Genomic DNA, 26,765 nt, shown 5'->3' on the forward strand with positions numbered 1-26,765 from the left:
ATCATGGCTTTGTGCATGTGCTTGTAGTTCATGGTCATGTACACAAGGTTTTCATTCCTGCCAGTGGTCTCAGCCACTGCGAATGTTAACACTCATGTCCTGCCTTTACACTACTTTGAAGAGAGCCTTTATATTAATTTATTGCTTATATTTTGAGCCACTAGTCAGTTTGGACCCACTTTAGATATCCAAACACCCAAGTCTGAATGGTTGAGGAACAGTTGAGATGCACCAGCAGTCAATGAAAATGAAAATAAATGTACACGATACATACAATGCGCATGAATAGGCTGCAGCCAGCAGCCAAATTAGGTTAATGTTTTTTCCTGTTGCACCATCTTAATGGTTGACACAGTGGTTGACTAGGGAAAGCTGCATGTATGTCCCCTTCAGCAAGAATCTACACGCACTTACATGGCCTGCATGACTGAGGTGTGCCTTGTTGACTTCTGTGACGAAATCAATTCATGCCTTCTAGATTTGAAACTGTTAAACTGAAAGCTACTCAGACATCCTTAAGCAAAGTAACATAGTTCCAAAGCATTGTATTACTGGTGCCTATCAATGAGGCATAATGACAAAAAAAAAGGAATGATATTAAAGCACTCAGCTGCTTTGGAAGCCACATCAAGCGATCAGTAATAGATGCTGAAAGCTGTTATACCCGACAAAATGTCAGATAGTAAGAGACACTGTGCTAAACCTTAAAAACTAAATTCTGGGGTTTTACATGCCAAAACCACCATATGATTATGAGGCACGTTGTAGTGGGGAACACCAGAAACTTTGATCTCTGGGGGTTTTTTAACATGCACCTAAATCTAAGTACACGGGTGCTTTTGCATTCTGCCCCCATCGAAATGCAGCTGCTGTGACCGGGATTCAATCCTGCGGCCTCATGCTCAGCAGCCTGCACTGAATCTTGTGCAAATGCATTTTCTCTAAAATGTCACTGCTTTCCTTGAAGTGGTCATTACATTATCAGATACACTTCTTGTGCATCTAACATAAGGTGTCTCTCACAAAGCTGCTTTAATACATACCCATTTAATAATGTAGCTAAGTATGGGTTTGCAAAAAGCTAACACGTAAAAATTGGAAATTAGAATTAGTGAAATATAGCACAATACTGCAAAATAGACAGGCTGATAAAAGGTTCTTCTGCTCAATAATTACACATAAATGATAAAAAAATAAACAAAGCACAGCTTCATCAACGCTACGTTGCTTTATCAATGTGCACAGCAACTAATCACAAAATGTTAAAGGAGTACAGACATCACAGTTTTATACTTGTACTTTGTTTATTAAATCGAGGTTGAAAATATACTGGCAAGCATCAGGGCACCCAATATAATATAGTATGATACTTGTTTCTTCAAACCAGTTTTGGTACACACATGAATGCATCATGACATAATGATATTCTGGCTTGCTCCATTCCTGCAATCACTGCAGCTACCACATGCAACCACAGCGAGAAGACGCAGGCACAGCACTCTTGTTTATTTCCTTATGGGCAACATTATAGTACTTAGTCTTATTGCTACATGAAATGAGCAAATTCTGATCTTTCATGATGTCATGATAATGTTTATGATGCCAGGTGCAGTATTTCAAGACCAACTTAAGTAAAAATTAATATATCTTACAAAAAGTTTGCAAGCTCTATGTTTGCTAAGTGTCATCCTCTTACATGCAAGAAGTGTGTAGTAGAGTTTCTACAACTTCAAAAATATATGTCAATATTTTTTTAACTTCTAACAGAGGTAACAAGCAGGAAGGGAAGGCTAAAACAATGCCAGCCTTTCTTTTTCCATTGCCTCATAGCACAAAGAAGTAGTGCAAAGTGCAAAATCTTAACTCTTGTGCTTATTGGCAAGAGACACAATTTGGACTAGCTGAAACTTTTTCACTGAGAGAAAGGAACTACTGAAGTAGTCAGTACTAGGTACAATCAAAAAACACCAAATCTCACCTCATGGAGACAGGTGTATTGCACATGGTATGGCGCAACCTTTTCCTCACCCTTGATCTCAACATTGATGTGTAGCCGAATAGCTCCTGACACTGCAGACTTGTCAGTACGTTTTTCTGAAAGATAAATCACACATGGTAATGTTTCCAGCTACACTCGGAACATATTCTCCGGAAATGTTTGTGCTCCTTGCTCCTTGACTGAAACAACAATTTACTGGGACATTCTGATACAAGTTGCAACCTAGAATGGAGCTTTCCAATTCTAAGCCTGTAGAACAACAAACATTCAATAACATGTTGGAAGAAGCATTAATTACGAGCAATAGCGCAGCACACACACACACACACACACACACACACACACACACACACACACACACACACACACACACACACACACACACACACACACACAAACACATTGATAGCGTTAAACAGTGCCACCTCGTACTAACATTATATCTATGTTTTAAGCTTACCAAGGTTGTACCAGACATCCATTTCTCCGCTCAAAGTTCTGACTTCGATGATCGTTTGGCCAAGAAAATCGTCCGACTCCCTCGTCAACCTCTGCCGCAACTTTGACTTCAAATCGTTATCTTCATCCCTATAAAAGTGTTTGAACACTGTTTCACATGTTGTGGCAGTTTCCGGACATGATACATTTTAAGGTAACTAAAGAAAGCTTTTTCACCACAACAATAAAGTTTGTACTGAGCTACTGCTGCACATGTTTGCAAAGCATAGATGAAAAGAACTAATAAGGACCAAATAATTTATGTTGCGAAATAAATAATTGAAGTTAAATTAAAATTAAATTCTGAGGTTTTGCATGCCAAAAGCATAATGCAGTTATGAGGCATGCCTTAATGGGGGATGCTGGAATAATTTTTACCACCTGGGGTTCTTTTACACCCAATGAATGGTACACGAGTGTTTTTGCATTGCACCCCCATTGGAATGTGGCTGCCACGCCCGAGATCGAACCTGTGACTTCATGCTTTGCTGCACAACGTCACAGCTGCTGAGCTACCACTGCACGCAAAATAAATCTTAGTTTCTTGCTTAGGTATTGTAACACGTGATCACAGTAGAAATAAGTTTTAGTTTTAATAATTTTGACAACAAAGTAAGAAAAATTTATAACATAAGCATGCCTGCGTATGGTCTGCTAGCCCTGACTGGTGTAAAAGACCATGAGGTAACTTACCAAACCCGCACTTTAATGCGGTCCGAAGAGTTATGGCATTCACTGCAGAGGAGAATTCACAAAAAAATTTTCAATTACACATATTAAATATGAATGTTATTAGTGTGCAGTTAATTACCAAATGTAAAACGTAGAACAACTGATTGACTGACTTATTGACTTGATTTACTATTCCAAAGCAATATGGTGGCGAAGAGACGCCATATTTGAGGTGCTCTGGATTGATCTTGATCATGTGGGGTTCTTTAGTGTGCAACCAAAGTTTAGGCACACTAGTGCTCTTGTTTTTTATCCCCTAACGGGAAACATGTTTGAAACAATGGAATACCAACTAGCCAGTACCCAAACTTTGCTTCCCTATCAGGATACAGCTCCTATGGCAAAAAAGTAGTTTTATTGTGCGAGTGATGTGAAAAAAAAAGAAACAATGCTATTGTCAATAAGATTCAGCCACAATATAAGGCAAAGGATTGTCACAATTAAAAAATATAATATGGCACCGAAAAAAAGAATCTATATATATGTAGTGAACTACACTTCAATTGCAACGAAAATTACTACACAAAGGAGAAAATAAAAAAAAGAAGGCAGCAGTTCATAAATGTATATTTTGTGTCCATTCTTTCTAGTCAGTATGCAATGGTTCCTGAACTAAGTGGCATCAGTGGAATGGATCATGTTAAAGCTCATTTGTTGTCAGGTGTCCTTTTGCTATAATAAAACAAAAGACAACGAGACAAACTCACAAGCAAAACTTTTCATTCCAGACTGGATTCAGGTCTCTTGGCATGGTCCGTGTCCTTCTCTTGGTCTTGCCAACTTGTACTGTCACATAGGGATCGCTTGTGCCACTTTTGTCTTTCGCTATGAGACCTTGCGCGCATATGACTGCACATAAACCCAGACCAGGTGGCGATTATTATGATTATTTTCTTAGTTTTTCACACGTGCATAACTGTGTAGTAGTAAGGATACGTACATATCACAGAGGTTACTGCATTTATTGAACAAGCATACTTAAGATAAGCTAGTGTGCTAAGCATGTGACAAGCTATGCGCACCTCCGTCCACTTGGTGTAGCATAGCTAAATATAAATTTACAAGACTAAACAATTATGTCAGCAGATAATGAACAATGAAGTAAAATGGTTACGCAACATGCAATGAAAGTTAAATTTCGTGCTTCAAGAAGAAAACTGTAAGTTACACACATTTGAGGCGAGAGGAACGTGCGACTTAGCAGTTGATTGGTTAGCTGTAGTGATAAAAATTTTTGAATTTCTTAACTGCTGCCATGGCAAATGTTCAATCATGAAAACAAACAGATATGTGAAACCTTTTGTTTTTTATGTTAATAAACTTGCACATATTAATTATTTAAGCAAGCTATAAAGCAACTTAGGTTACCTGAGGTTGAGAGCTCTTAATGAGATGATAAGAAGCATGAGTTTAGATCTTTTAAGCAAAACAACAACAATGTGCTGCCACATCAGTGCTACTACTATAATACAGCAGACTTCCATTATTCCAACAATGGCTAAAATAATTTCTCTTCTAATTTGGTTGTGTTCAAAAGTCTGATCATTTGGAAATTTAACATCATTATTTAGAACTTGGAATATCAAATACCAAACAATTAAAGCTAGTGGTGATTATTGGCAGCCGATATATAAATAAGAATGGGAAGGCAGTGAATATGCCGACAATAGCAGCTGACTGTTAAAACCATGTTTTCAGAGAAAATCTGGCAGTGGTAATGTGGATGGCCTACTTGAGTTATCACCCACCCCATCTCAGCCTGTTATAGGCTACAATGGCTTGAAAGAATTCAATGTTAATGCCAATGTAGAAGCGGCGTGAGTCACTGACAGTTGTGTACAATGTAAACGTCATGTTCAACAACATCATCTAAGGCAATGCAAGCCAATTTGGAAGGATATGCCAGATTTGAAATAATGGAAGTCAACTGTCTGGAATGCCTGTACATGGTCGATTTCCTAATAAAGCTACATAACAGCATAGCTTCTTAAAGCTTATACGTTTCTTATAAGTGCATAAAACACAGAGTCAAATAATGTTTGATTATACCAGTCAAACACGACAGTCCTCTAAGGCCACCTTTCTCATAACCTACATTAAGTGACTATCAGATTGAGAGAAAAGTGACACAAACAAACCTAGGCTATCATGTGATGTCTTCAAATCTCATTAATCTAAATGCAACACAACTATTAACTAAACACTAGTCTTGATGTCACATGTGCTTGAACAGCTAAGCAGTTTGCACTAGTTTTTATGCCCCAATAGCATTGCTTGTCTCAATGGGGTTAAACACTTTGCTTGCTGAAATGCTCAGAACACATAGTCTAGCATACAAATGCTGTATAAAGCTGCAGTATAATGAAAACTGAAGTTTTCTCTGCAGTGCTTGCTTTCAGTACCATAAAACCTCAGTACACAAAAAAAGAAGGAAAAAAAAAACAGTTACTTTTTTTCTAGCTCTGCATATGTCTAATGACTTTCCCTTTTCTGATATCTTTAATGAACTTCCATTGGCTAAGATTACTTGGTTGCAGCAAACATATGCTGTACATTCTTACAAGGGTAAAAAATCAACATTTCCAGAATTAAACAAAAAATTACAAATGTTCCCACCTGAAGAATGGTGCATATAGCACTGCACCAATACAGTCAAATCTCGTTAATTCTAACACGCTTAATTCGATCTTCCGGTTTATTCAAACGGACACCGTGGTACTGTCAAAGTTGTGTGCATTCCAATGGGCAAAAATTTCGGTAATTTGTATGCGCAAACCTTTGCGATGGTTAATTCCAACATACTGTGCTCCGACAATGCTCTCAGCAGTGTGCCAAACCGCGCCGCAACACGTCCAACCAGTGACCTCGCCATAGAAGAAAGGCTTAGGAGAAACCTCGCGACACCATGGGCGGGGGAAAAAAAAAGAGAAAAAAAAACATGTGGCGGAATTTTATACTTCTTTCAAATTGCAAAGTCGCCGTTTCTGCGTCGCGCCGTAATGCCCCAGCCACATTAGTGGCAGAATGCACGCCTCACGAGGGATTGGTCCTGGGCCGATTTTTCGTGGCTCGCTGCGGCAGCAAGTGAGATGCGATGATGAGATGCTATAAAGCTCCACTAAATCAGTTTAGATTGAGAGAAAATATTTTTTGAAAACTTCATTTTCATTCATTTTGCACAAGAGGGTTGATTACTGGTGGAGAAAATGGAGGCCGAGCTTTCTTGAAATTTGCGGTCAGACCAAACTGCCAGCATGTCAGCATGGCGTCACTTATTTCAAAGTATTTTCTCATATTTGGGCTATTTTCGCACAGAAAAGTTTGTGAAATATGTAGTTTGAGACTCTGGTTCCCTCAGAATTCAAGGTAGTCTGTTACTGATAAACAGTTAGTACCTACACTCATGTAGATGCAGCAAGAACCACAATGTCACAGTGAGCTGGTGTGGGAACCTTTGGAAAATGACACCACCCAACTTTTGTTTTTTTTCACCTTTACCGAGCCTTTGCGCATAAAAAAGTGTCCATTTCATTTCCGCAGAAGTATGCAATGATACTTTCTGCTGGGCAAGATTGTTCACCGCTAACAGTCACATGTGGATGGATGCTTTCCTGTCTTTATGTAGCACTTTCTGTGCCATCTTATTGCTCTGTATGTTTATGTTTAAGGTGTTAGCGCATGTAATTCTATGTGGGCTTTGAATGGTGCTCCCAATTCTTCTATAAAATAAATTGTTTAACAAAGGAAACTTGTGTGAGGTTTTACGATATCCATGTGGTGCAGCAATTGTTTTGCAGGTTTGCACTCAATTGAAGCTATATATAGGAAACAGCATTTGAATACCAGACTAATTAATGACTGTAAAACCACTGCTGATTTGCGCAGGGGCCTTGGCTTTAAGAAGGTTAACTCACACAACATGCAAGCACTTATTATATCAATGAGAGTCAAGGTTGAAATCACTATCATTTTGAGTATAATTAGAGAAAGGCAAGAAATACCTGGAGATAAACTGCATCTCTGCAAGTAAGTGTGTTGTTAATGACACATGGTTTTGCACACACATGACACAGCAGGTTAGTGAATGTAAGGCTGACTGAGTTAAGTTTCTCCCATGAGCAACTGCAGCTTGTTACTGTAGGGAGCTAAGCATGCATGAAATGCCAGTCAGCAAGTCCATAAAAGGACAACACGTAAACAAAGTTAAACAAGGAGTGACCCAAGAGTTCCTGGAAATATGCAGCCCTGCCATGAGAGTGGTATGCTGCTCAGCTGCTAGAAAGTGGTCATAGTGTGAGTAATGAACTAAGCTGAAAGCAGTTTTCGGCAAGATTATTGGCACTTGTTCACATTTTGTACTTCTCTAACAGTACGCTGATCGTGTTTTGCACAGGTCATTATGAGATGGATGCATGTGCTTGTGTGCATGTGTTTATATGTGTTCATGTTTGTATGTTTCCATGCATATGTTTGGGAGTGTGTGTGTCAAAACTTCCCATGCACTGTTTTTTCTTTTCAAATCGGTCATCCATAATACAGCCACAACATATAATTAAAAAGCAAATGAATGAGCACCATTATGCTACACAATACCAAACTTCCAGATTAGGTCATGACTATTATTACATGCACCACCTAGCAGCAGTGCAGTGTAGTACTCTCTTTTAAGACCAAACAGCATGTCCAGGAAGATTTGGATCACTCTTTGCAATGCCTTATTTAACATGTACTGCGCAGAGATAAGTTGCTTGAAGCTGTAGGGCTGCTGTGAGGAACACGGGCAAGCGTATTACGTGAGAGGAGGTTGAGTGGCATGCAGAGTGCACGGGAAATGTTGGCAGGCTTTAGTTTGTACACACACAAGGCCAGTTGCAACATGCACAGCAAGCAGTTGCACAAGCAATGGAAAGGCAGCATACCAAGTATCAGGTAGCATGAGAAGGGTAGCAATCACCCCAGTCGATACATAACTACAAGAATGGAAAGAAATCAGCCAAAAGATGCACAATGTAGGGAGAAGAACACACTCTCTTTGTGTGCCATACCATAGCCACCTATATACAATTCTGTGCCTGCCGGATCACCACAAAACAGCTATCATGTTTGGAGCCTCCACTTAGTTAGAGCGAAAGTCATCATAGTAGTTAAGGTACAGTAACTACAAACCTTATTGGCCCTTGATCACAAAGCACTCGTACTACCCAGGTACTATGCAGCAGTCAAGGGCAAATGTCTGTGCTTTAGAAACAATGGTGGTTATGTATGGCATGAGCAGATCATTTTGTTTTGAAAAGCAACTAGAAGCAACACATTCATATTTCAAATGTCACCACCTCTTTTTTATTGCTGCCTGTGTTTTTTGTCAGTAGTAAGCACAATATATGTGAAAATTGTGCCAGAGGCACTCTACGTTAGCGAGCCCACAGCTACAGTTCCAATGATGGCTCGTTCTCACTGTTTTGCCAGTGATCTGGCAAGCACTGAATATATTGGAGGCTATGGTCCCACTCGCAGCTGGATTTTTTTCCATTCTTCAAGTAACATGACATTTCCAGTGAGGTGAATGAAGCAACAAGGCAAGCATACTCACATGTAAACAAAAACTTGGTAGAGACCGCAAGTTCATATTCCTAACTTGCAAAACAGGCACAAGCTAAACTTTCCGCTATATGTTGTTAGGGGTTGTGGTCTTATATTGCGTGCCATGACATCCCAGGAATGCCGTATTAGCAACATGTGTTCTACCCATCATAATATATTCTACAATTTACACTAAGTGCTGCTCTGAGTACTGCATGTTCACAATCTAAATAAAAAAAAAAGAAAGCTTTGTGAAATAAAGTTGCTCACGGGCTTTGATTTTTTTATTTGTCTTAAGCGCACATCTATTACCTGGTAGTGCAATAGTTAGAATGCATATGATGACAGTTTAAATTAACTCTAAATAAATATGTCCAATGCCCACTGTACAGTTCCTCTCTAATTTTCTTTTTTTTGTATCACCATAACTCATTCATAACTCCCTCTTGTGTCCAAGGCAGATACCTAGCAGATAAATACACATTTTTTGTCCAAATTCATGAGTGTGGTGCAGGGTAAGGTATACACAAATGAAAGGAAATCTTAATGTTTAAATATTTACCTGCACTTCCTGCATTAGTTAACATATCATGACTAAATAAAACAAAACAATACGCCATATTTTCTTTAGTGAAGACCCCTGCTGACCTCATGCACAGAGCAGAAGAAAAGACAGGTGCAAAGTAGAAGAACATCTGGTGGGCTTCCCAACCAGATCCTTTTTCTAGGTGTTCCTTATGCAGCTACATTTCGATATGTCATGCTGTGCTAGGAAGAGTATGTCACCTCAGAAGGACTGAAAACAGAAGCCTAGCTTAGAGTGGAGAGATGACAGTGCACCCATGTGTGGTGTGGAGGGGGCAGATCCCATGCCTCTACGGGTCTCCTCCTACTTGTGCTGCTAGATGAAGTGGCCTCAGCCACAAGATGCAAGAGCCAAAGGAAGTATGTGGAAGAAGTAATCTGAAGATGGATGACAAGCAGGCCGTGACGTAAACAGAAAAACACAGCCTGCATCTAAAACTAAGCTTGCAGCAGAGTCACAGCATTCTGTGTCTGAAAAAACTTTCATGACCTGAGCTTCAGTAAATTTGGTCCGATACTTAAAAATATGCAATTTTACTTACAACTGCTTTGAGAAAGAATTCAGAAATTATGTTAAAACCAATAATAATAATAATAATAATAATAATAATAATAATAATAATAATAATAATAATAATAATAATAATAAGTCGTCTCAGTTCTGTCCGACAAGCAGAGCCTCGCTTGCGATAGCAAATTAGTTGACAGCTACATACAAAGTGAGGATAGTAGTTTTATTGGCCATATAAACTTGTAAACACCCATGGTGTTACGTGCGCACAAGGAAACACGAACACATCTTACTCAATGTCTGCGCACACTCAGGGCCAGAATGCTGAAGTGAGAAAGCACGGCAGCAGAGCGAGTGAATTGACCTTCATGCTGCCTCTTGCTTCAATGCGAACTAAGCGGAGTGTACACAGAGCTATCAGCTCTTGGCGCACTCTGTTCCCATCGCAGATTGCTTTAATGATAGAGTCCGCGTAGCCATGCCATACCAAACCGCTGACGAAGTAGAACATCCCCTCTCCCTACCCTTCCCTTCCCTCCCCTTCACCAGATGCCTTGCACGCAATGCAAGACTGCACGCTTCCACCTTGCCTTCCTGCCTTGTGCGCGCGAGACTGAGCTGCCATCGTCGGCTCACCCTCGCACACTTGCACTTGTACGTACAGCATACAGCTGTATGTACGAGTGCAAGTGCCTAGCCCTTAGACTTTGGTGACAGTAGAAATGCACATGGAGTGTTCATATAATTGCTATCGCAATAAAATAATAATAATAATAATATTTACAGAAAGCACTGCAATATAAGCTTTTATATGGCACCCACAATAAAAAGATTGTCAAAAACAAAGAAGGCAAATGTAATAAAAATATTTTAGTTGAAGGTTTAACTAACTCATACATGCTAAGTAAGTTAACAAGGTTCTTCTATCAAAGGGCAAAATTCAGGACCAAAGATAACGGGTGATTACAGCTGCAAACTGTCTACTGCCTTATGTTCAGACACAAAACACCAGTACTCCCAAGCGAAATGCACCAGTCAGCCAGAACCAGCCATGACCAGCCTAAGCGCATTCCTGGCATTTGGAATGGCCAAGGAGGAATGAGTAAAAATGAAAAAAGAAGGAGGGGAAAACATTTAGAAAAATAAACATTATGCAGCAATTAGAAAATTAATGCGTAAGAATAAGCAGGAAACTATATGAGATGGGCTTTGAGATAAGAAGGAAAGAGTCTGGCCACATGAGGGCAGCTGGCATGGCGCTGGTACCTGTGATGGCAATTTTGCACGACCACTTCGACGTGCCCTCGAAGATGCATTCTTCAGCTTGCTGGAGGGCATCAATGTGAGAGTCGGCGTCAATTGTGAAAGTCAGCCTGCAATAGTAGCAGAAGTTGGCTCTCGATCGTTGTTGCAATCAAAGGCTGCCATAATCTGGTGAAACCTGTGCTTTCAGGGTCTGCTGTTACCCTGCTGATTTGGCTTCAGAACGGCACAAGCATGGAAAAAAAGTTCTCATGACAGCGTTGAGCAGGATTTTCTCGAATATATTCGGAGAGCTAAATTCACATGCAAGAGGCCATAATCAAAAATTGGTACGGCATGGATAGAGGCCACAAATGCATTTCATATTTCATAAAAAAAGGAAGTTGCTTGTACATTAATGTCCAGCCTTAACTTCTTACACTACTGTGTGTAATCTAACTGTAGCTCTATCGATTGCTCTTGCTCTTCTTCCCATGAGCATAAGTATTCCAAAACTCATAAAAACAGTTTTGTAGTGATGCAGTGTGTTGAACTTAAAGCATGCTTTGAAAATGTGTCATTTGTTCTGCATTGCAATGCAACTGCTGAGTTCCAGTAGTTGCACAGGCATCACATGATTGCACATAGAAATGTTGCATGGCACACACAAAACTCAGAGAGTGTGCACAAGAGATTTTGCATGAGACACGAGGCAGATCACTAGACAACCACTTGCGCAAACAAAAATGAAAGAATCATACAGAGGTAGGTTTCAGACACTCAACAAAAACAAAGCACAGCAAAAAGTGGGGCATGATAGCACAAGGCAGGTGTGGAGGGGAGAGGGTTGCCTGTCAACACCGACGCAAAAGCAGCAACTTCACACCACCACAACCACCACACCACGTTGCTCTTGGCAAGCAGGGAAGAGAGGCGATGGGGACATGTCCTTCACAGCAATGATGTGTGCATCGGCTGGGAACAGGTTTTGCCTTGCGATCACATGATTCCATGGATAGTTTCTTGCATCCAACGATGGTTTCTCTTTTCAGTGAACATGTGTGCGCAGTTTTGCCAGTGGTAATCCTATGGGTGGCTACACAGTCTGCACAAAACACTTCAACACTCAGAGCCAAAGGATGCTGTGAAGGACAGCTAAACGTCACTAGTGGAACCATACACAAGGTAAACCGATCTCAGTGACAATGTAAGCCACAATGCAGTTCACTTTTTACCACTTTCTAGTTTAAGTCAGCAAAGTGCAATGCACGTCATTTTAATCACCAATGTCTTTATTAAACATTTCATAGATTAGACGTTCCACACACCACCTGTTATGCTGTATTAATCGCAACCTCCTTGGCTAATGAGGCATATACCCCAACAACGATCCCAACAGGCACTAATGCCCCTTAAACTGCAACATGGAGTTTTCCACCTATACATATGCAACTGCTGACATCATGAAATGCTGTAGCCATCAGTGCTAACATGAGCAGGCTTTGGCACATTGGACCTACCGGTGATGGCTATTTTAGCTGACCACTTGGAGGTTCCGTCAAGCACGCTCTGCTTGACTGCCCTCTGATGACCCGTGTGGCTCTTAACATCCACGCCAAATACGGCCCTACAATGTTAGCAAAGTTCACACATACGCTCACTCATCACTCTCCCATTTTGGGACGCCAAATGGTGCATGCACACACAGCACATGTGGAAGGCTCTTGCCTCCTGCCCAGGAACACGTAATGAACAGTCGGCATCAACAGTTTGGGACGTATGGGTGCCGCAAGAAAGCCAAGTTTCAGCCCAGTTTTAGTTTGCAGCCGGTAAAATAGCTCAAAACTATATTTCTCCCATATGCTAACACAAGCTTCAAATCCAAATTCCAGGCTGCATGACTAGACTCATGAAATATTCAGCTTTTACTAAGATTCTGTGCACCATAAACTTTTGACACCAACTGTGTTGACTTTGCAACTAGAATGGAAGGCATTAAGATAACATTTTCATTGAATACTATAACATAAATGAGTTTACATAAGTAACAACAGCATGTTTACAAAAGCAGGAGGGTATCCTCTTTACAAAATTTCATATTGGCCAACCTATCAGCGATTTTCATTGACACTGTTGACAGTGTCATGGTAAAACGATGTGTTTGAAGCAGTGTAGCATTTATTGTTGTACCGCAACAAGATTCAAGCAATTCTGCAAATGCTATTGAGCCAAAAATATAGCAGGTTTGGGCAAAGAAGCTGCAGAAGAGTACACCTTATTAACAATGGCATGAGTGAGATTGCGCTCACAGAATTTTTCTGCAAACAACTATGTCTTGCATGTTGTGGTATACTTAAGGTGCTTTCTGCTTGCTGCTAAGGAAACAGAGTGTCAAACTAAATTGCAGCATCTAATGTTTTATTGCTGTTGCATGATTTCCTAGTGTGTACAACAGGTACTTTGAAAGCCCCCCTTGTTACTTCCTTGAAAGAAGAGTTTTGAGAAGGCATAACATTTATTGGCGTTTCATTATATCACACTCTAATAATTATTGTATTTTCTTAGGTGCTGGGTGTCATATTATGACACTGCTAACTGATACTCTGCTCATAGCGTAGTTTTGCAGCAATATATGCCACTACCACAGCTTAGGGTCCCTGGAGGCGTTGCACTATTACGAGTGCTAATGGAAGTTGTTCCCTTTGCTGGAGCTTGTTAGAACAATGACAATTATGGTAGCTGCTGTAGAAAGATAAAAAAGATAAGCCGGTGATAACCTACTTGTATCTTGCACAAACATATCTTTTTTATTTCACACAGGCACATTCCATGCAATTGCAAATAAGGTCAGGGAGTTTAAAAATCCCACAAGAAAAGAACAATTTTATATACTTACTAGTAGAAGGATTAGGGTTAGAAAAAATAAGGGCAAAGAACACGCATCGACAGGATGAGTGACAAAATGTGTGTTTGATGTGCGGCCTTTGTCTTAATTTTTTCACACCCTATCCTCCTATCACTATGTACAAATAGCTCAAGCACAATTTCTGTTATGATCTTAGGCTATGAACTTTTCATTATGTGCAATGATGAAACAGTGTTCTAGAAATGCACCTCAGATTTTTGAGATCTCTATCTGCATAAAAGCAGCTATGGTCAAATGTACCTGCTTTGGTAAAGCACCCCCAAGAATGCACCAAGGCCTTGAGTGGTACTGTTTGCATGCACAAATTTGTCACACAACTATCTAGAACTGTGTTACTGAAATGAAATGAGAACAATGTACAACACACAGTATTGGATGTCCTGCTTCTACAAAGTCTATGATCATCATAAACGAAGTCCTGGATATGGTCGCTGGTTGTGTCATATGAGCCCCTTAGGTTATGAACCTCATATGAACCTCCTAGGTTATGAAAATATTTAATATACGAGTGGCCTAGTATGTGCAGCATCAACATTGCCTTCCTTCTTAAAGTGAAGAGGCTGAGTCATATAAACCTGTATCTGTGCAATACAGTATGTGCAGCCAGAGTAAATTTATTTTTCCAACGTGCGGTCTTGCTCTTTTGCACAAAATGCACAGGTAGCAATCTTATGGTAATGAGAAGTCATGAAGTGGTTGGACAACATACTGAAGTTGCAAAGAAAACATTATGAAGAACTCCACCTGAGTTGTCTACGTATGCATAAGCATTGTGCCACTTACTCATTTCCATGCATACGAGTACGTGACATTTTTTGTTTGCCACATTTGACGAAGCAGTAGACTGTTCATTAAATATATGCTTTAGTGGCCCTGTAATCTGTTTTGGCTCTTTATCTGACCAGCAAAAATTCTTATCAACCCTGATTGGTTATTATCAACCTTATCGAGCTTGATCCAGTCTTTTTGACCTTTACCAACCCTTATTGGTCATTATCAACCTTATTGGACTCAAATGAACCCTTACCAATCCATATCAGTCATTATCAACCTTATCAGCATTGCTTTGGCCCTTATCAGACAAGATCCAACCCTTACGAACCCTTAGTGGTCATTATTAACCTTATGGGACTTGACATGACCCTTATCAACCCTTAGTGGTCCTTATCAACCATATCAGAATTTCTCTATTTTAAGCCCTTATCATTCTTTAGCACCATATCCATCTGCGTCAGACCATTATTCATTGCGACCAGACCCCTATAACCCCTCATCACTCCTTATCATCCTTATCAACTCACTGACTGCTTATCTGTCTGTGTTGTGCAACAACACAGAAATGCAGCACAGCAAATTCATATGGTTCATATATATTCATCTTCTGCAAGCATAGGTTTTTAGCCTAGTGGGTAAGAAACTTGGCTTCTGAGTGTGGGTTTGTAGGTTTGAAACTCACCGTCGTAAACATTTTTGTTCTCATTTTTCCTTTCGAATTTATTCTCTTTTTCTTCATGTAGGGCATCGTGTTATGCATTACCAATGGACCGATGAACAGATCCCCTGGGTGAGTCGGCTAAAAATGCTCACACATTAAAGTTATAGGATCATACAAAATGGGATCATTGTTAAGTGACCCTGAAAAAGTGCATGATGCGTGACAAAAAAGAAGAAATATACTCACTGGGAAAGGAATAAGGTGCAACTTTCACCTCGTGTTAAGGAAAATCTACGCTAAGTACAGTATGTGGAGTTAAATGCCTTACCGTTATGTTTAGTGAGCACTTGTGCATTCTTGGAAGAACATAGTAACAGAGGCAGAGTGATGAAATAACCTAAGCACCATTTTATTTTAATTGCTTTGAGCAGAAAAAAAGTAATTAAGATTACCATTCCTTAAGGTGGGGTGCATTCATATTAAATAAAGCTGTCACATTAAAACATCGCTATCAGTGAGTGCTATTTCCATGCAACAATATACGAGCTCTCTACCTATGCAGCAGTGCCTATATTTCCAATTAAGGAGTTAGAAACTCACTGATTAGACAGTCTCTGTGCAAGCAGATTGCTTTATATAAAAAGAAGCCTAAATCTCCACACACAATATTGCTCGTAAAAAAAAAATTAGAGAAACAGAAATTCACATTATTAAGACAAAAAAAATGTGAGTGCGCACTGCAGAACACAGTAGTAAACAGGGCAGTCAGCATGGTCAAATTATTGCCTCATTAAGTTCAATATGGAGGATTACACAGCAAAACAATGTTAACATTTGCAGACCTGCATTACATATATTTAAAGAAGTAACTGTGGCTCTGAACCTCACAATGGCAATGTAATATAAAAAAAATATTCTTACAAGTAGCTTTGACATCTGTTGATGCAATAATTTATAGCTATATATACCGGGTGTCCCAGCTAACTTGAACCAAGGGTTTAAAAATGAAATATTGGGGTCAGGAGAGTGAAACTACCTGCATATTGGTGACAGGCATTTCGCGCACCACAGGAAATTTTTTGTATTGCAATTACTTAACTAGTAATTAAGATAATTTTTTTAAAATTTTTAATATTGACTTTAGACACTAAGTGTGATTCGCAAAGTTGGAGAGCACTTTCAGAAACCCCCATTCCATTATTCGCCATAAAGAAAACCTTACGTGTACCTCTTTTTTCGAGCTCGAAAGAAAGCCCGCGAAATACAAAAAAAACCACGTGACGAGCGCATTCGCGCGCCGCGATCGTGCTGCTCTCAACCGTGCTTTCAGTGAACGAAATCAGCTCCGGTATTCATTCGGCGGCCCCGTTTCAGAGGCAGGCCGATATCTTGGTGGTGGTTTCTTCGGCCGTGTCAGCCAGTTCGCGCGTGACGGTGTAAATTGCAGCGAGTGCGCTGCGCTTTGCAGTCGCGATAAAGACTGCCAAGCTCGAAGTTTTCAAATGAGAGGAGTTTTATTTGCCAGTTGCAAAGAAAATAAAAGTGGCGGTTTATGGCTTGGCTGTGCGGCGATGACAGCCGTGGCATGCGGTTGTCCTGACTCCATTTCATTTCGGTTTCTTACCAATTATAAAAAGTGCTCGAATAGGTCACCTTGTGCGACGATACAGCTCTGGCATCTTGTAACCAAATCAGCCGTTGCATTTCGTATGACAGCCTCAGGCATGTTTAAACAGACTTCCGTTATTTTGTCTTTAAGGTCTTGCGGTGTGGAAGTTGGTGTGCTGTACACCTTGTCCTTGATATGACCCCACAAAAAGTAGTCCAGAGGTGTCATATCAGGAGACCTGGCTGGCCAGTTCACGGGACCTAGTCGTCCTATCCATTTCTGCGGGAACGCTGCGTCGAGCCAGGTCCGAGCCTTGGCGCTGCTGTGCGCGGGGGCGCCATCGTGTTGAAACCACACATTTGTGGCCCTGGCGAGCGGTAGATCCGAAAGGAAGTCGTCAACGGGTCCTCTGAGGATATCATTGGTGTAGCGATCTGCTGTCAGCGTCTGGTCGAAAAACACAGGCCCGATCAAACTACCGTCGAAAAGTCCACACCAAACACTAAATGACCACTGGTACTGGTGCTGCGTCTGTAAAACCCAGTAGGGATTTGAATCGCTCCAGTAATGAGCATTGTGCAGGTTCACCTGTGAATTGCGCGAAAAACTAGCTTCGTCACTCCATATCACTTTGTTCAAAAAATCCGGGTCGTCCTGCATCTTTATCAGAATCCAATTAGCAAAATCGGTCCTGTTTTGGAAGTCCCGTGGCAACAGATTTTGATGAAGCTGTACGTGGTACGGATGCAGGCGGTGTTTGCGCAGTATTCGCCAAACTGATGACCTGGAGACTCCGGTATCCTCGCTCACGCTGCGCACGCTTGCTTGGGGTTCCAGAGCGAACAGCGATAAAATATGCGTCTCGAAGTCCTCGTCAAAAACAGGTGCTCTGTGTCGTGTGGACGTAAAACTGCCCATCCGTCGCAGCGTCTCGAAGGCACGCAGGATCGTTACTGAACTTGGCCGCCTGCCTGGGTGCCATTGTTGCATAAGGTCTGCAGCGCGCCTTCTGTTCCCATGACATGCACCTAGAGCCAGAACCATGTCTGCTTTCTCTTCATTTGTAAACGGCATGTCTGCAGTGCTAGTAATCACTACACCAAAGATTCAGTCTCGCATGAGAGTGGCATAAGAAGAGCACACGACAAACTGTGCTTCACCGCTGCTTCCAGCTTTCAAAATCCTCATTAGGAAACTGCAACACACAGCCGCCAACACCTCGCGGCGAAACATTATTCCCTGTATTTCTCTTTTGCTTCTGAGTGACAAAGCAGACTCGCCATCTCAGTATCTTATCAGATTGGGACTAAGTCGTCGTCGCCGGGTGCCAACTAGCTGACGCGGACGAAAAACCCCCGCCAAGATATCGGCCTGCCGCTGCAACGGGGCCGCCGAATGAATACCGGAGCTGATTTCGTTCACTGAAAGCACGGTTGAGAGCAGCACGATCGCGGCGCGCAAATGCGCTCGTCACGTGGTTTTTTTTGTATTTCGCGGGCTTTCTTTCGAGCTCGAAAAAAGAGGTACACGTAAGGTTTTCTTTATGGCGAATAATGGAATGGGGGTTTCTGAAAGTGCTCTCCAACTTTGCGAATCACACTTAGTGTCTAAAGTCAATATTAAAAATTTTAAAAAAATTATCTTAATTACTAGTTAAGTAATTGCGATACAAAAAATTTCCTGTGGTGCGCCAAATGCCTGTCACCAATATGCAGGTAGTTTCACTCTCCTGACCCCAATATTTCATTTTTAAACCCTTGGTTCAAGTTAGCTGGGACACCCGGTATATTAACATAGCCCCATATTCAATTGCAGTAAAAGGCACATCTTGTTTCAGTCGGCCAAAATACTCTTTGAGCATATCTTGTACCTATGGCACAAGGAATAAGAACTAAAACTAGCCTTTTAGAAAATTTTACGGAGTTGAATTCGTGGGACCTTGTGTGCCCACAGTATAACATGGCACAGTGAACTTCCATTTATTTGACTTTATTAAAACATGTGAAATAGTTTGAATTATTTGATATTTGTCTTGAACAAAGAGACCAAAGGGACAAAATAAGCTGCAATTTAGATCAAAACATCAGCTATGGTCATCTGTAAATAAATCAAAGAGTTGCGCAAAATATCTGAAACAGCTGACATTTAGTGCAAAATATGCTCAGTATTTTTTAAAATGTGAGCCTTTCTGCCAGTTTAATTTGGGCTTGTACTTCACAAAATAGCCCTAAAACAGATGAGGACTAAGAAAGGACAATGCACACTCGAAAGCTGACTCACAACTGTAAGTTTATGGGTGAATACAATTACATACACACATAGAACAACACTGTGTGTCCACCTTCCACTCTTGGTCATCATCTGTTTTAGAGCTGTTTTGCAAAGAATGAACATTCACCAGCTAGCCCATGTTTATCTGTTGTTGGGCTTCCACATCACTCAGCATGTAATGATAGTGCAGCTGCTGTCAATGCCTTCGAAACAGTTAAAACATGCATGCTACTAAATTACTGCAATATAAGCTCGCTTACAGAGCCATATCTATGCACTCATAACTGCAGGTTTGAGTCATGTTCCAGTCTCCTTGTGCATATGTGCTTACTTGCCATTAAAGACTCCTTTTCGTCACACCCACTTTGTAGTCTTTGTCCTATCAGGTTCTCTTGTAGTCTATTCATATAATTAAGTTCCGAGGTATTACAAGCTAAATATCATAATATGATTATGAAGAATTCATATAATTATTCTTTGGCTTTCTGTGTGCATGACATATGGCATGCCAGGAGTATCAACAGTACAGTTGGCACAATTTGAACACCCTACACTGAAGTTTGCAACTTAAGCACAACCATTATCACCCGTAATGTAAGTCAGTGTCCTGTCTAGGTTGAGTAATTGAATATTTGAAACATTAGGCAAAAAATATTTGCTATCTTTCTCCAGAGAAATGCATCGGCATAATAAAGAACAACTTGACTGAATTGATCAAAAGGTAAATTAAGGTATGTCATTTTATTGGAAGCCAACTGTATTCTGCACCCATACAAATTTATAATAAACCAAAGAACACACATCACATAGAAAGCGACATATTTTTCACACAAATAGTTCACATGCCTGTAAGAAGTTGACAGAATATTCTACAAATGTACACCTAAAATTAGGCCAAAATATCTGGCATGTACGTTGGCATAATTATCCTTTCCATTACAAATACTTAATACAAGAGTAGGAGGAGGTTTCTTTTAATCAGGCGCATTACAAAAAATTTTACACTCTTTCGATGAGTTATGCTCATTTCAGAGATGCCAAATGTGCATGCAAAAAATAAATGTAGTATAGCTTGACTGTTGCATGAGCAAGCTGGTTAGCCAGGTGAGTAAGCAGAACGACAGGCTTTCGTTCTATGAGAGAGTAGTACATTCAAATCACAATCATGTTTTGGAGATCTAGACAAGGCTACTTACCTGATCAATTCGAAGATTTCTGGCTTATCGCGTTCCCTAATCTTCATCCTCTCCTTCATTGCCATAATAATGTTGTTAGCTTTGTCTTCGGCACCATGTTTGCTGCTTTTTTCCGCTGCCCCTGTTAAACAAAAGTAAGAATATCAAAAAGGCATACTCAGTTATCAATCAATCAATCAATCAATCAATCAATCAATCAATCAATCAATCAATCAATCAATCAATCAATCAATCACCAGCCAATTAAACAAACATGCTGATTTCCTTTTACAAAAGGGTCAAGCTGCAGTGAAAAGCTACTATGTTCAGCAGCTTGATGGGCTGAACAGGGTGTCTACCAAGCTGACATTTCCAAATTCCCAGAGTTTTCCAGGTTTTCCTTGAGTTCCTATGCAAAATTCCCTGAGTGATAGAGAACTTTGTTTTATGTTATGCTACCACTCTCTAGTAAGCAAGTAAAAAAAAACTACTTAATGCAGTTTGAATAGTAAGGAGCAGCGTTTATTTTATTCAAAAAGAGAACAGGTCCAGAGAGGGAGGGGTTAGTAAAATGCACAGCGAATAAAATCTCTTCGAAAAGAATAGCAAGACCCATTACAGATCAAGTTGATCATTCTCAAATACAACTAAAAATGACGCATACAAAAGCAAATATTTTCGAATATGAGCTATTTCTATCAACTGATAGCACACTCATCGGTATGAGGACCGAACTTTGTCACAAGTCAGATTCTCTCTCAACAGCTGGTAAGTCAAACTCAACTGTCCTGAGATTTTTTACACTATCTCAGCCTGTGCACAATGCCTCAGTGTTGTGTTCCACTGCTTTAAAGAGTTTATTTTGGTTTGGATGAGGGACAACTGCATTTCGGCGTCAGCCAATCCTTTGTTTTTTGAGCTCAAGCTTCTTCAAAGCGGCGGCGGCAAGCTTCCTTTCCCGTTAGGTTCTTTGTGTTCTCGTCCTCCTTTCACCGCGCGTTCGCCCCACGGACCATTTGAAGCATCCTCTTGGTCAGTTGTACAGTCAACGGCCAATTTTTCGAAATCTCTAGGGGCCGCGAAAACGCTTGAAAAATCGGCCAGTTGGAAAAAATGAATGCAATGTCTTTTACTGCCCTTAAGGTCTAAAATCAGCACAGGCACACCTGAAAAAGCTCTGAGAGCCTACCAGTACACTTATTAGGCATATCGGTGCTGGTACTGCGACAGGAGATGGCGGGTGCACTTGTGTATACTTAAGGAATACATACTGTGGCCCATAGCGATTGCCCCTTCCCACGCTAATTATGCTTCACCGTTTAACGTTACTGTACTGAGGCGAAGCTGGCTTTCAGAAACCAGCATTATGCAACGCGCCGTGCTTTCCAAGTTTCGAATCCAATCGCGAAGATCACAAAGTCGGAGTCGGTGCTATTACTGACAGCGGCGAATTCGTCCACTGAAAAACACGGCGCAGAACGGCAACAAGCTTAATAGCGAACGTCGAAGTAGCTAGGCCTACGGCTGCCAGCGGATCTGCGTGTGAGCGCTGGTTCTAGGCAGCGAGAAAATCAAAATGGCGGCGGTGGTGCTTTGATTGATGCCGTTTCTGAAGATTGTCAAAAGGTCCGGAAAATCGGACGGCGAAGGGCTCTTGCGTCCGAAATTCCAGACGTTATTATTCATTGACTCTATGGGGTACGTGGTGGTGCCGTGAAGCCGTCCGAATTATCGGGCGTCCGGAAAGTCGGTCGTTGACTGTACACTGGCAACTCCCTTCAGCGGACACGGCTTCAAAGATGATTCGTTATGATTCCTCTCAGTTACTCAAGCCAACATTACCGCGACTTCCGTTCCCTTTCAATAAAATTACAGTTCATTTTCCCTGATAGAAGCACAAGATCCCCGAGTTTCCCCTGAGTATTTCCAGACAAATCAATATCCCTGAGAATTCCCGGTTTTTCCGGTTGGTAGACACCCTGCCATAAAGTTGCAATATACATGGTTGTTGCAGTAGGTCTGCAGCTTGTAACAGTTTTTGTTATTTAAAAAAATTAAAAGTAAGAACCAAATTAAAGCTCAGATTAAATTGCTCACTCACTTCATTCTTTCAATTCAACAAATTCAGCTTGAAGGTGCTCAGTGGCTGTTGACAGCAACGCCTTTATTTCCCCCATATTTAAATAGGGAGGAGTCAGCTAGGTAACAATTCCTCTTAGAAGTTATAAAAAAATGAATACCACTAGTAAGGCTAAGCTCCAATAGCCAAACTTTAAAGATGCCTTTCTACTGGAAGTCCCCCATGTATTCTTCCGCAACCAAATATGGCTTCCTTGCACGTGGATCTGTCATGAGGAGGTGCACCCTTTACAGGACATTAGTCACTGCATGTACTCCAGGAATGTTTTAAAAGTAGAAGATAATTTTGGACAATTTCATCGCTTTTGAAAGTGTCAGTGCTAAAGAAAAAGCCATAATACGGATTATCATGCAGGGGCAGTGCTGATCTCTAAGCTGGACATCAATTCTTTCCCCAATACTACTTGTTACGTGCGTTTAGTAGCGTCACGAAACGTCTGCACAAACGTGCACCAAGAAGGAAAACTGCGCCCCTCAAACTTTCCCCACCCAAACTCCAGCGAGAGAGCGAGAGAGAAAGACTACTTCTAGGGTGGAAAAGAGAAAGGAGGAGATAGGCGGGCGAGCAGCTACAGCAATCTGACCGGTGGCACTGGACTACATCGCCACTGTAGGATGTTATTAGAGGGATGACAAACATAAGCAGCAGACAGTAATCAAAACAGACGTTAAAAGCAAAGGGAACCTGTCGTACGGCAAACCGGATAACCGATGCAGTACTGATGACGGACGAGAATCGTCAAACTATGGCGGCAGCACGAAAACAGGAAATGAGGAGAACGACGCCAAAAGGAAGAAGAGGGAAAAAACCGAATAGAGAGAAGGCGGAATAAAATGGAAGGGTCAACAATAAGAAAAGGCGGACCCGCGAGCAGCTTGGGGCAGGCAGTCAACAAATGGGAGGCAACCGCAGAGTGGCCGGCAATTCGGGAGCACGAAGATAAGGGAATGCCGCAAATTAGGCAAGAACGCGGCGATGATTGAACGCCGAAGCTGGAGGAAAAACGGGTGACGACAATGCTCGCCAGGTAAGGGGGGCGACGGATGCGGCTGCCGCCGTGGCAAAGGGCCTGCGGTATTTGGCTTGCACAAGTAAAGCGGAAATGGGGCCGGTCGAAAGCCGCTAATGACGCCTAAATGACAAGAAAGCAACATACCTGATGGCGCACTGTCACCAAGCTCGCACAAACTATCGTTGAGCTAGGAAATGCTGCTAACTGAAACAGGAACAACCACTGAAAACGGGCATACAACCAGCCTTCGTTTACGCCACTTCCGAAGCGCATCGAAGCAATCACATGGCAGTCTATATAACACGCATGCGCTGGTTTGATTTGTGACTTCGCCACTATATGACCTTCAGATGAAAGACACGTGTTTGGAACGGGGAGTTCTCAGTGTCGTCCTTCTTGACAACGCAAAGTCATAAACAGGGCAAGCGCGGTACAGTATCGATGACTAACATACTATACTTTCGGATTACTTTTTTTGTTCCTAATACTGCAGTTTAAAAAGAAAAATTATTTTTGAATGGGACATATAAGTTAGGAATAAAAAGAAAAGGGAACGTGTCTTGAAATGCCGAAAGAATAAAAACATTCTGCAGGCACAGTAGACAGTGATAGACGCGCACCTCGCTCTATACACGGTTGCAGGAAAGCGTTACTTACTTTGCAGACAGTCGGCGTTGAGTAAGTCTCGGCACTTTTCGTGACATTTGACGCCGCACTCGGTGCAGCGCAGGCCCTGGTTGGTGATGCCCCAGAGCAGGCCCTCGCACTCGTAGCAGTAGGTGGGCGACGTGGCCGTCCACGATTGGAAGTTGTGCGGCGTCGTGCTCGAGATCGGGTAGATGAGCGCCTGCAGCGTCTTCTTGTACACGTGCGTCTTCTGCAGAGAGAAGTCGGTTAGGCGAACGCGTCAGTGGGCACTGCCCGGCCATCAGCTCGATCGGTCCGGTTTCGATACACTGTCCTATAACAGTCACAAGACTGCGACGCTCGAGAGAATTTGATCCGTAAGCCCTATCTGATTGCCCATTTCCAATACAGTAGAGCCAAATGCAGCTCTTAACTCCGAATGTCGGACGGATAGTGAATGTGCCGCGCATGTGCCGAGAAATAAATCGCGAAATGTTGAAGGAACGGGCTCTACGTGGATGCCTTTTCACTGAAGCTCGTAACCCAGTACGCGCTACGTGTGAGCAGTCTTTCAAACGACAATCCGACAATAGCCAGAGCCTCGTTTGCGCCGTTGTGGCACTTATCGCCGCAGTGACTATGATACCCCAGGCTAACCACTACCCTACCCGTATACGCGTGCCAATGATCGCGTAAGTGGTGTGTCCGCCCGGTCTTTTTTCGTATTTTGTAGCGCTAAGAACATGAACGTCGATTTAGAACGCCAACTTGAGCAACAGGCAGCTCTTCTACGCTAACAAATGTTGATTTGAATGCACTTAAAAAACACGAAACACAGCCACATTTATAGGTAGGTAATACATCCACTGGTGCTGACGCTAAACTTTGCCGAATTTTATTTTGTGTAAACAAACAATACTGCGGTAATGCGTAACTGGGGTTTGGCATACTCTGGTTAGCATTTTCGGCTAACATTAACCATACAGTAAGTTTGGACATTTCGTTTATGGATGTCCAGATAGCGGGAGCTTCTTACAGATTCAGATTCAAGTTTACTGTTTCATTAGTGACACATATATACAGCAGATGCTATAGATTAAGAGGTCCCACAGTTAGAAACTGCAGCGGGACCTCTTGTTCTTATTACATAATAATATATAACTAAAGAGGCGTCAATTGCGGTAACAAAAAAATAACGGCTTTATAATTTATACAGTGTTAAAGCAATAATACCCGTGGAAACACATCATAACACAAAAAATGCACATAAGCCACATAAAAAAATGATCTAGGATATGCAGTTTACAAAGCAGTAATACAACCTCTCAGTGAACGCCGATACGATGATAATTTAGGTGAAGATGAGCCGGTAAATTATTCCACATTTTCACACTATCAAAACAAACAGTTTGGAAATAGAATATTATTTTGTAAAGACAACGTAGTAGTGTTAGGGTTAGCAAGACTATTTTTGCCAATGACATAATGTAATTGGGGGTTTTTAAGTAGGCGGTAAATAACGATGCTGCGGTTGTACCAGACAATTTTATTTATTGTGACGAGATTTAACTCAGTAAAGATGGGGGTAACATGAGCGTTATAAGGAGCCGATGCGATGATACGGACAGCGTTATTTTGGATGTGCTGCAATAGAGCTATATGACAGCGATATGCAAGACCCCAAGAACTGATACAATAATTCAAATGGCTATAAAAATAAAGACATAGCACAATGCTAGGAGAGTCTGCTTTTGAAAGTAGTGTCTGGCCTTTAAAAGCACCCTGATACCATAGACAGTTTTATTCTTTAAGAAACTGAAATGGAAATTAAACTTTAGAAAGGAGTTCAACTCAACACCTAAAAACGAGCACTCATTATATGGTAATATTGGGTGAGGCGCTATGTACACTGGCGGAAGGTTAAGTCGAGGTTTATTGTGTGAACTAAAAACAATAAACTTTGTTTTTTGAGGGTTATAAAGCCACTTTCTGATTATGAGGCACGCCGTAGTGGGGGACTCCGGAAATTTGGGGTCCACCTGGGGTTCTTTAACGTGCACCTAAACCTAAGTACACGGGTGTTTTCGCCACCATCGAAATTCGGCCGCCGTGGCCGGGATTGGATCCCGCGACCTCGTGCTCAGCAGCCCGACACTATAGCTACTAAGCAACAACGGCGGGTTTTCTGAGAGTTAATGAGCATTTTTTTTACGCTAACTAGTGATATTATTTAGTTCATCATTTAAACGTTCAGTTGGTGTAAAGATGTCGCCAGGGAAGTGTAAAGAGTAGTGTCGTCCGCGAACAGAAGACATTCTGTAGAAGTTAGGCAGCTTGGGAAATCATTAATGAATACAAGAAATAATAGGGGACCGAGTACGGACCCCTGTGGAACGCCAATGTTAATTACTTTTGTGCCAGAC

At 41.4% G+C, this 26,765-nt stretch overlaps 1 protein-coding gene across 5 annotated transcripts in view; it reads right to left on the bottom strand.

Moving 5' to 3' along the window:
• Positions 1–26,765, bottom strand: part of LOC135904322 (protein unc-13 homolog B-like) — a 405,600-nt gene that overhangs the window by 71,283 nt on the left and 307,552 nt on the right. For all 5 annotated transcript variants that reach the window (XM_065434988.2, XM_065434979.2, XM_065434961.2 and 2 more), the window contains 7 exons: positions 24,373–24,592; positions 20,585–20,705; positions 11,172–11,278; positions 3,937–4,078; positions 3,191–3,232; positions 2,460–2,587; positions 1,979–2,094 (listed from right to left, as the gene is read on the bottom strand). In XM_065434988.2, the coding sequence (XP_065291060.1) occupies positions 1,979–2,094; positions 2,460–2,587; positions 3,191–3,232; positions 3,937–4,078; positions 11,172–11,278; positions 20,585–20,705; positions 24,373–24,592 (876 nt within the window). The remainder of the gene's footprint in view (positions 1–1,978; positions 2,095–2,459; positions 2,588–3,190; positions 3,233–3,936; positions 4,079–11,171; positions 11,279–20,584; positions 20,706–24,372; positions 24,593–26,765) is intronic.

The sequence above is a fragment of the Dermacentor albipictus genome, chromosome 1 (assembly GCF_038994185.2).
Source record: "Dermacentor albipictus isolate Rhodes 1998 colony chromosome 1, USDA_Dalb.pri_finalv2, whole genome shotgun sequence".
NCBI classification, from domain to species: domain Eukaryota; kingdom Metazoa; phylum Arthropoda; class Arachnida; order Ixodida; family Ixodidae; genus Dermacentor; species Dermacentor albipictus.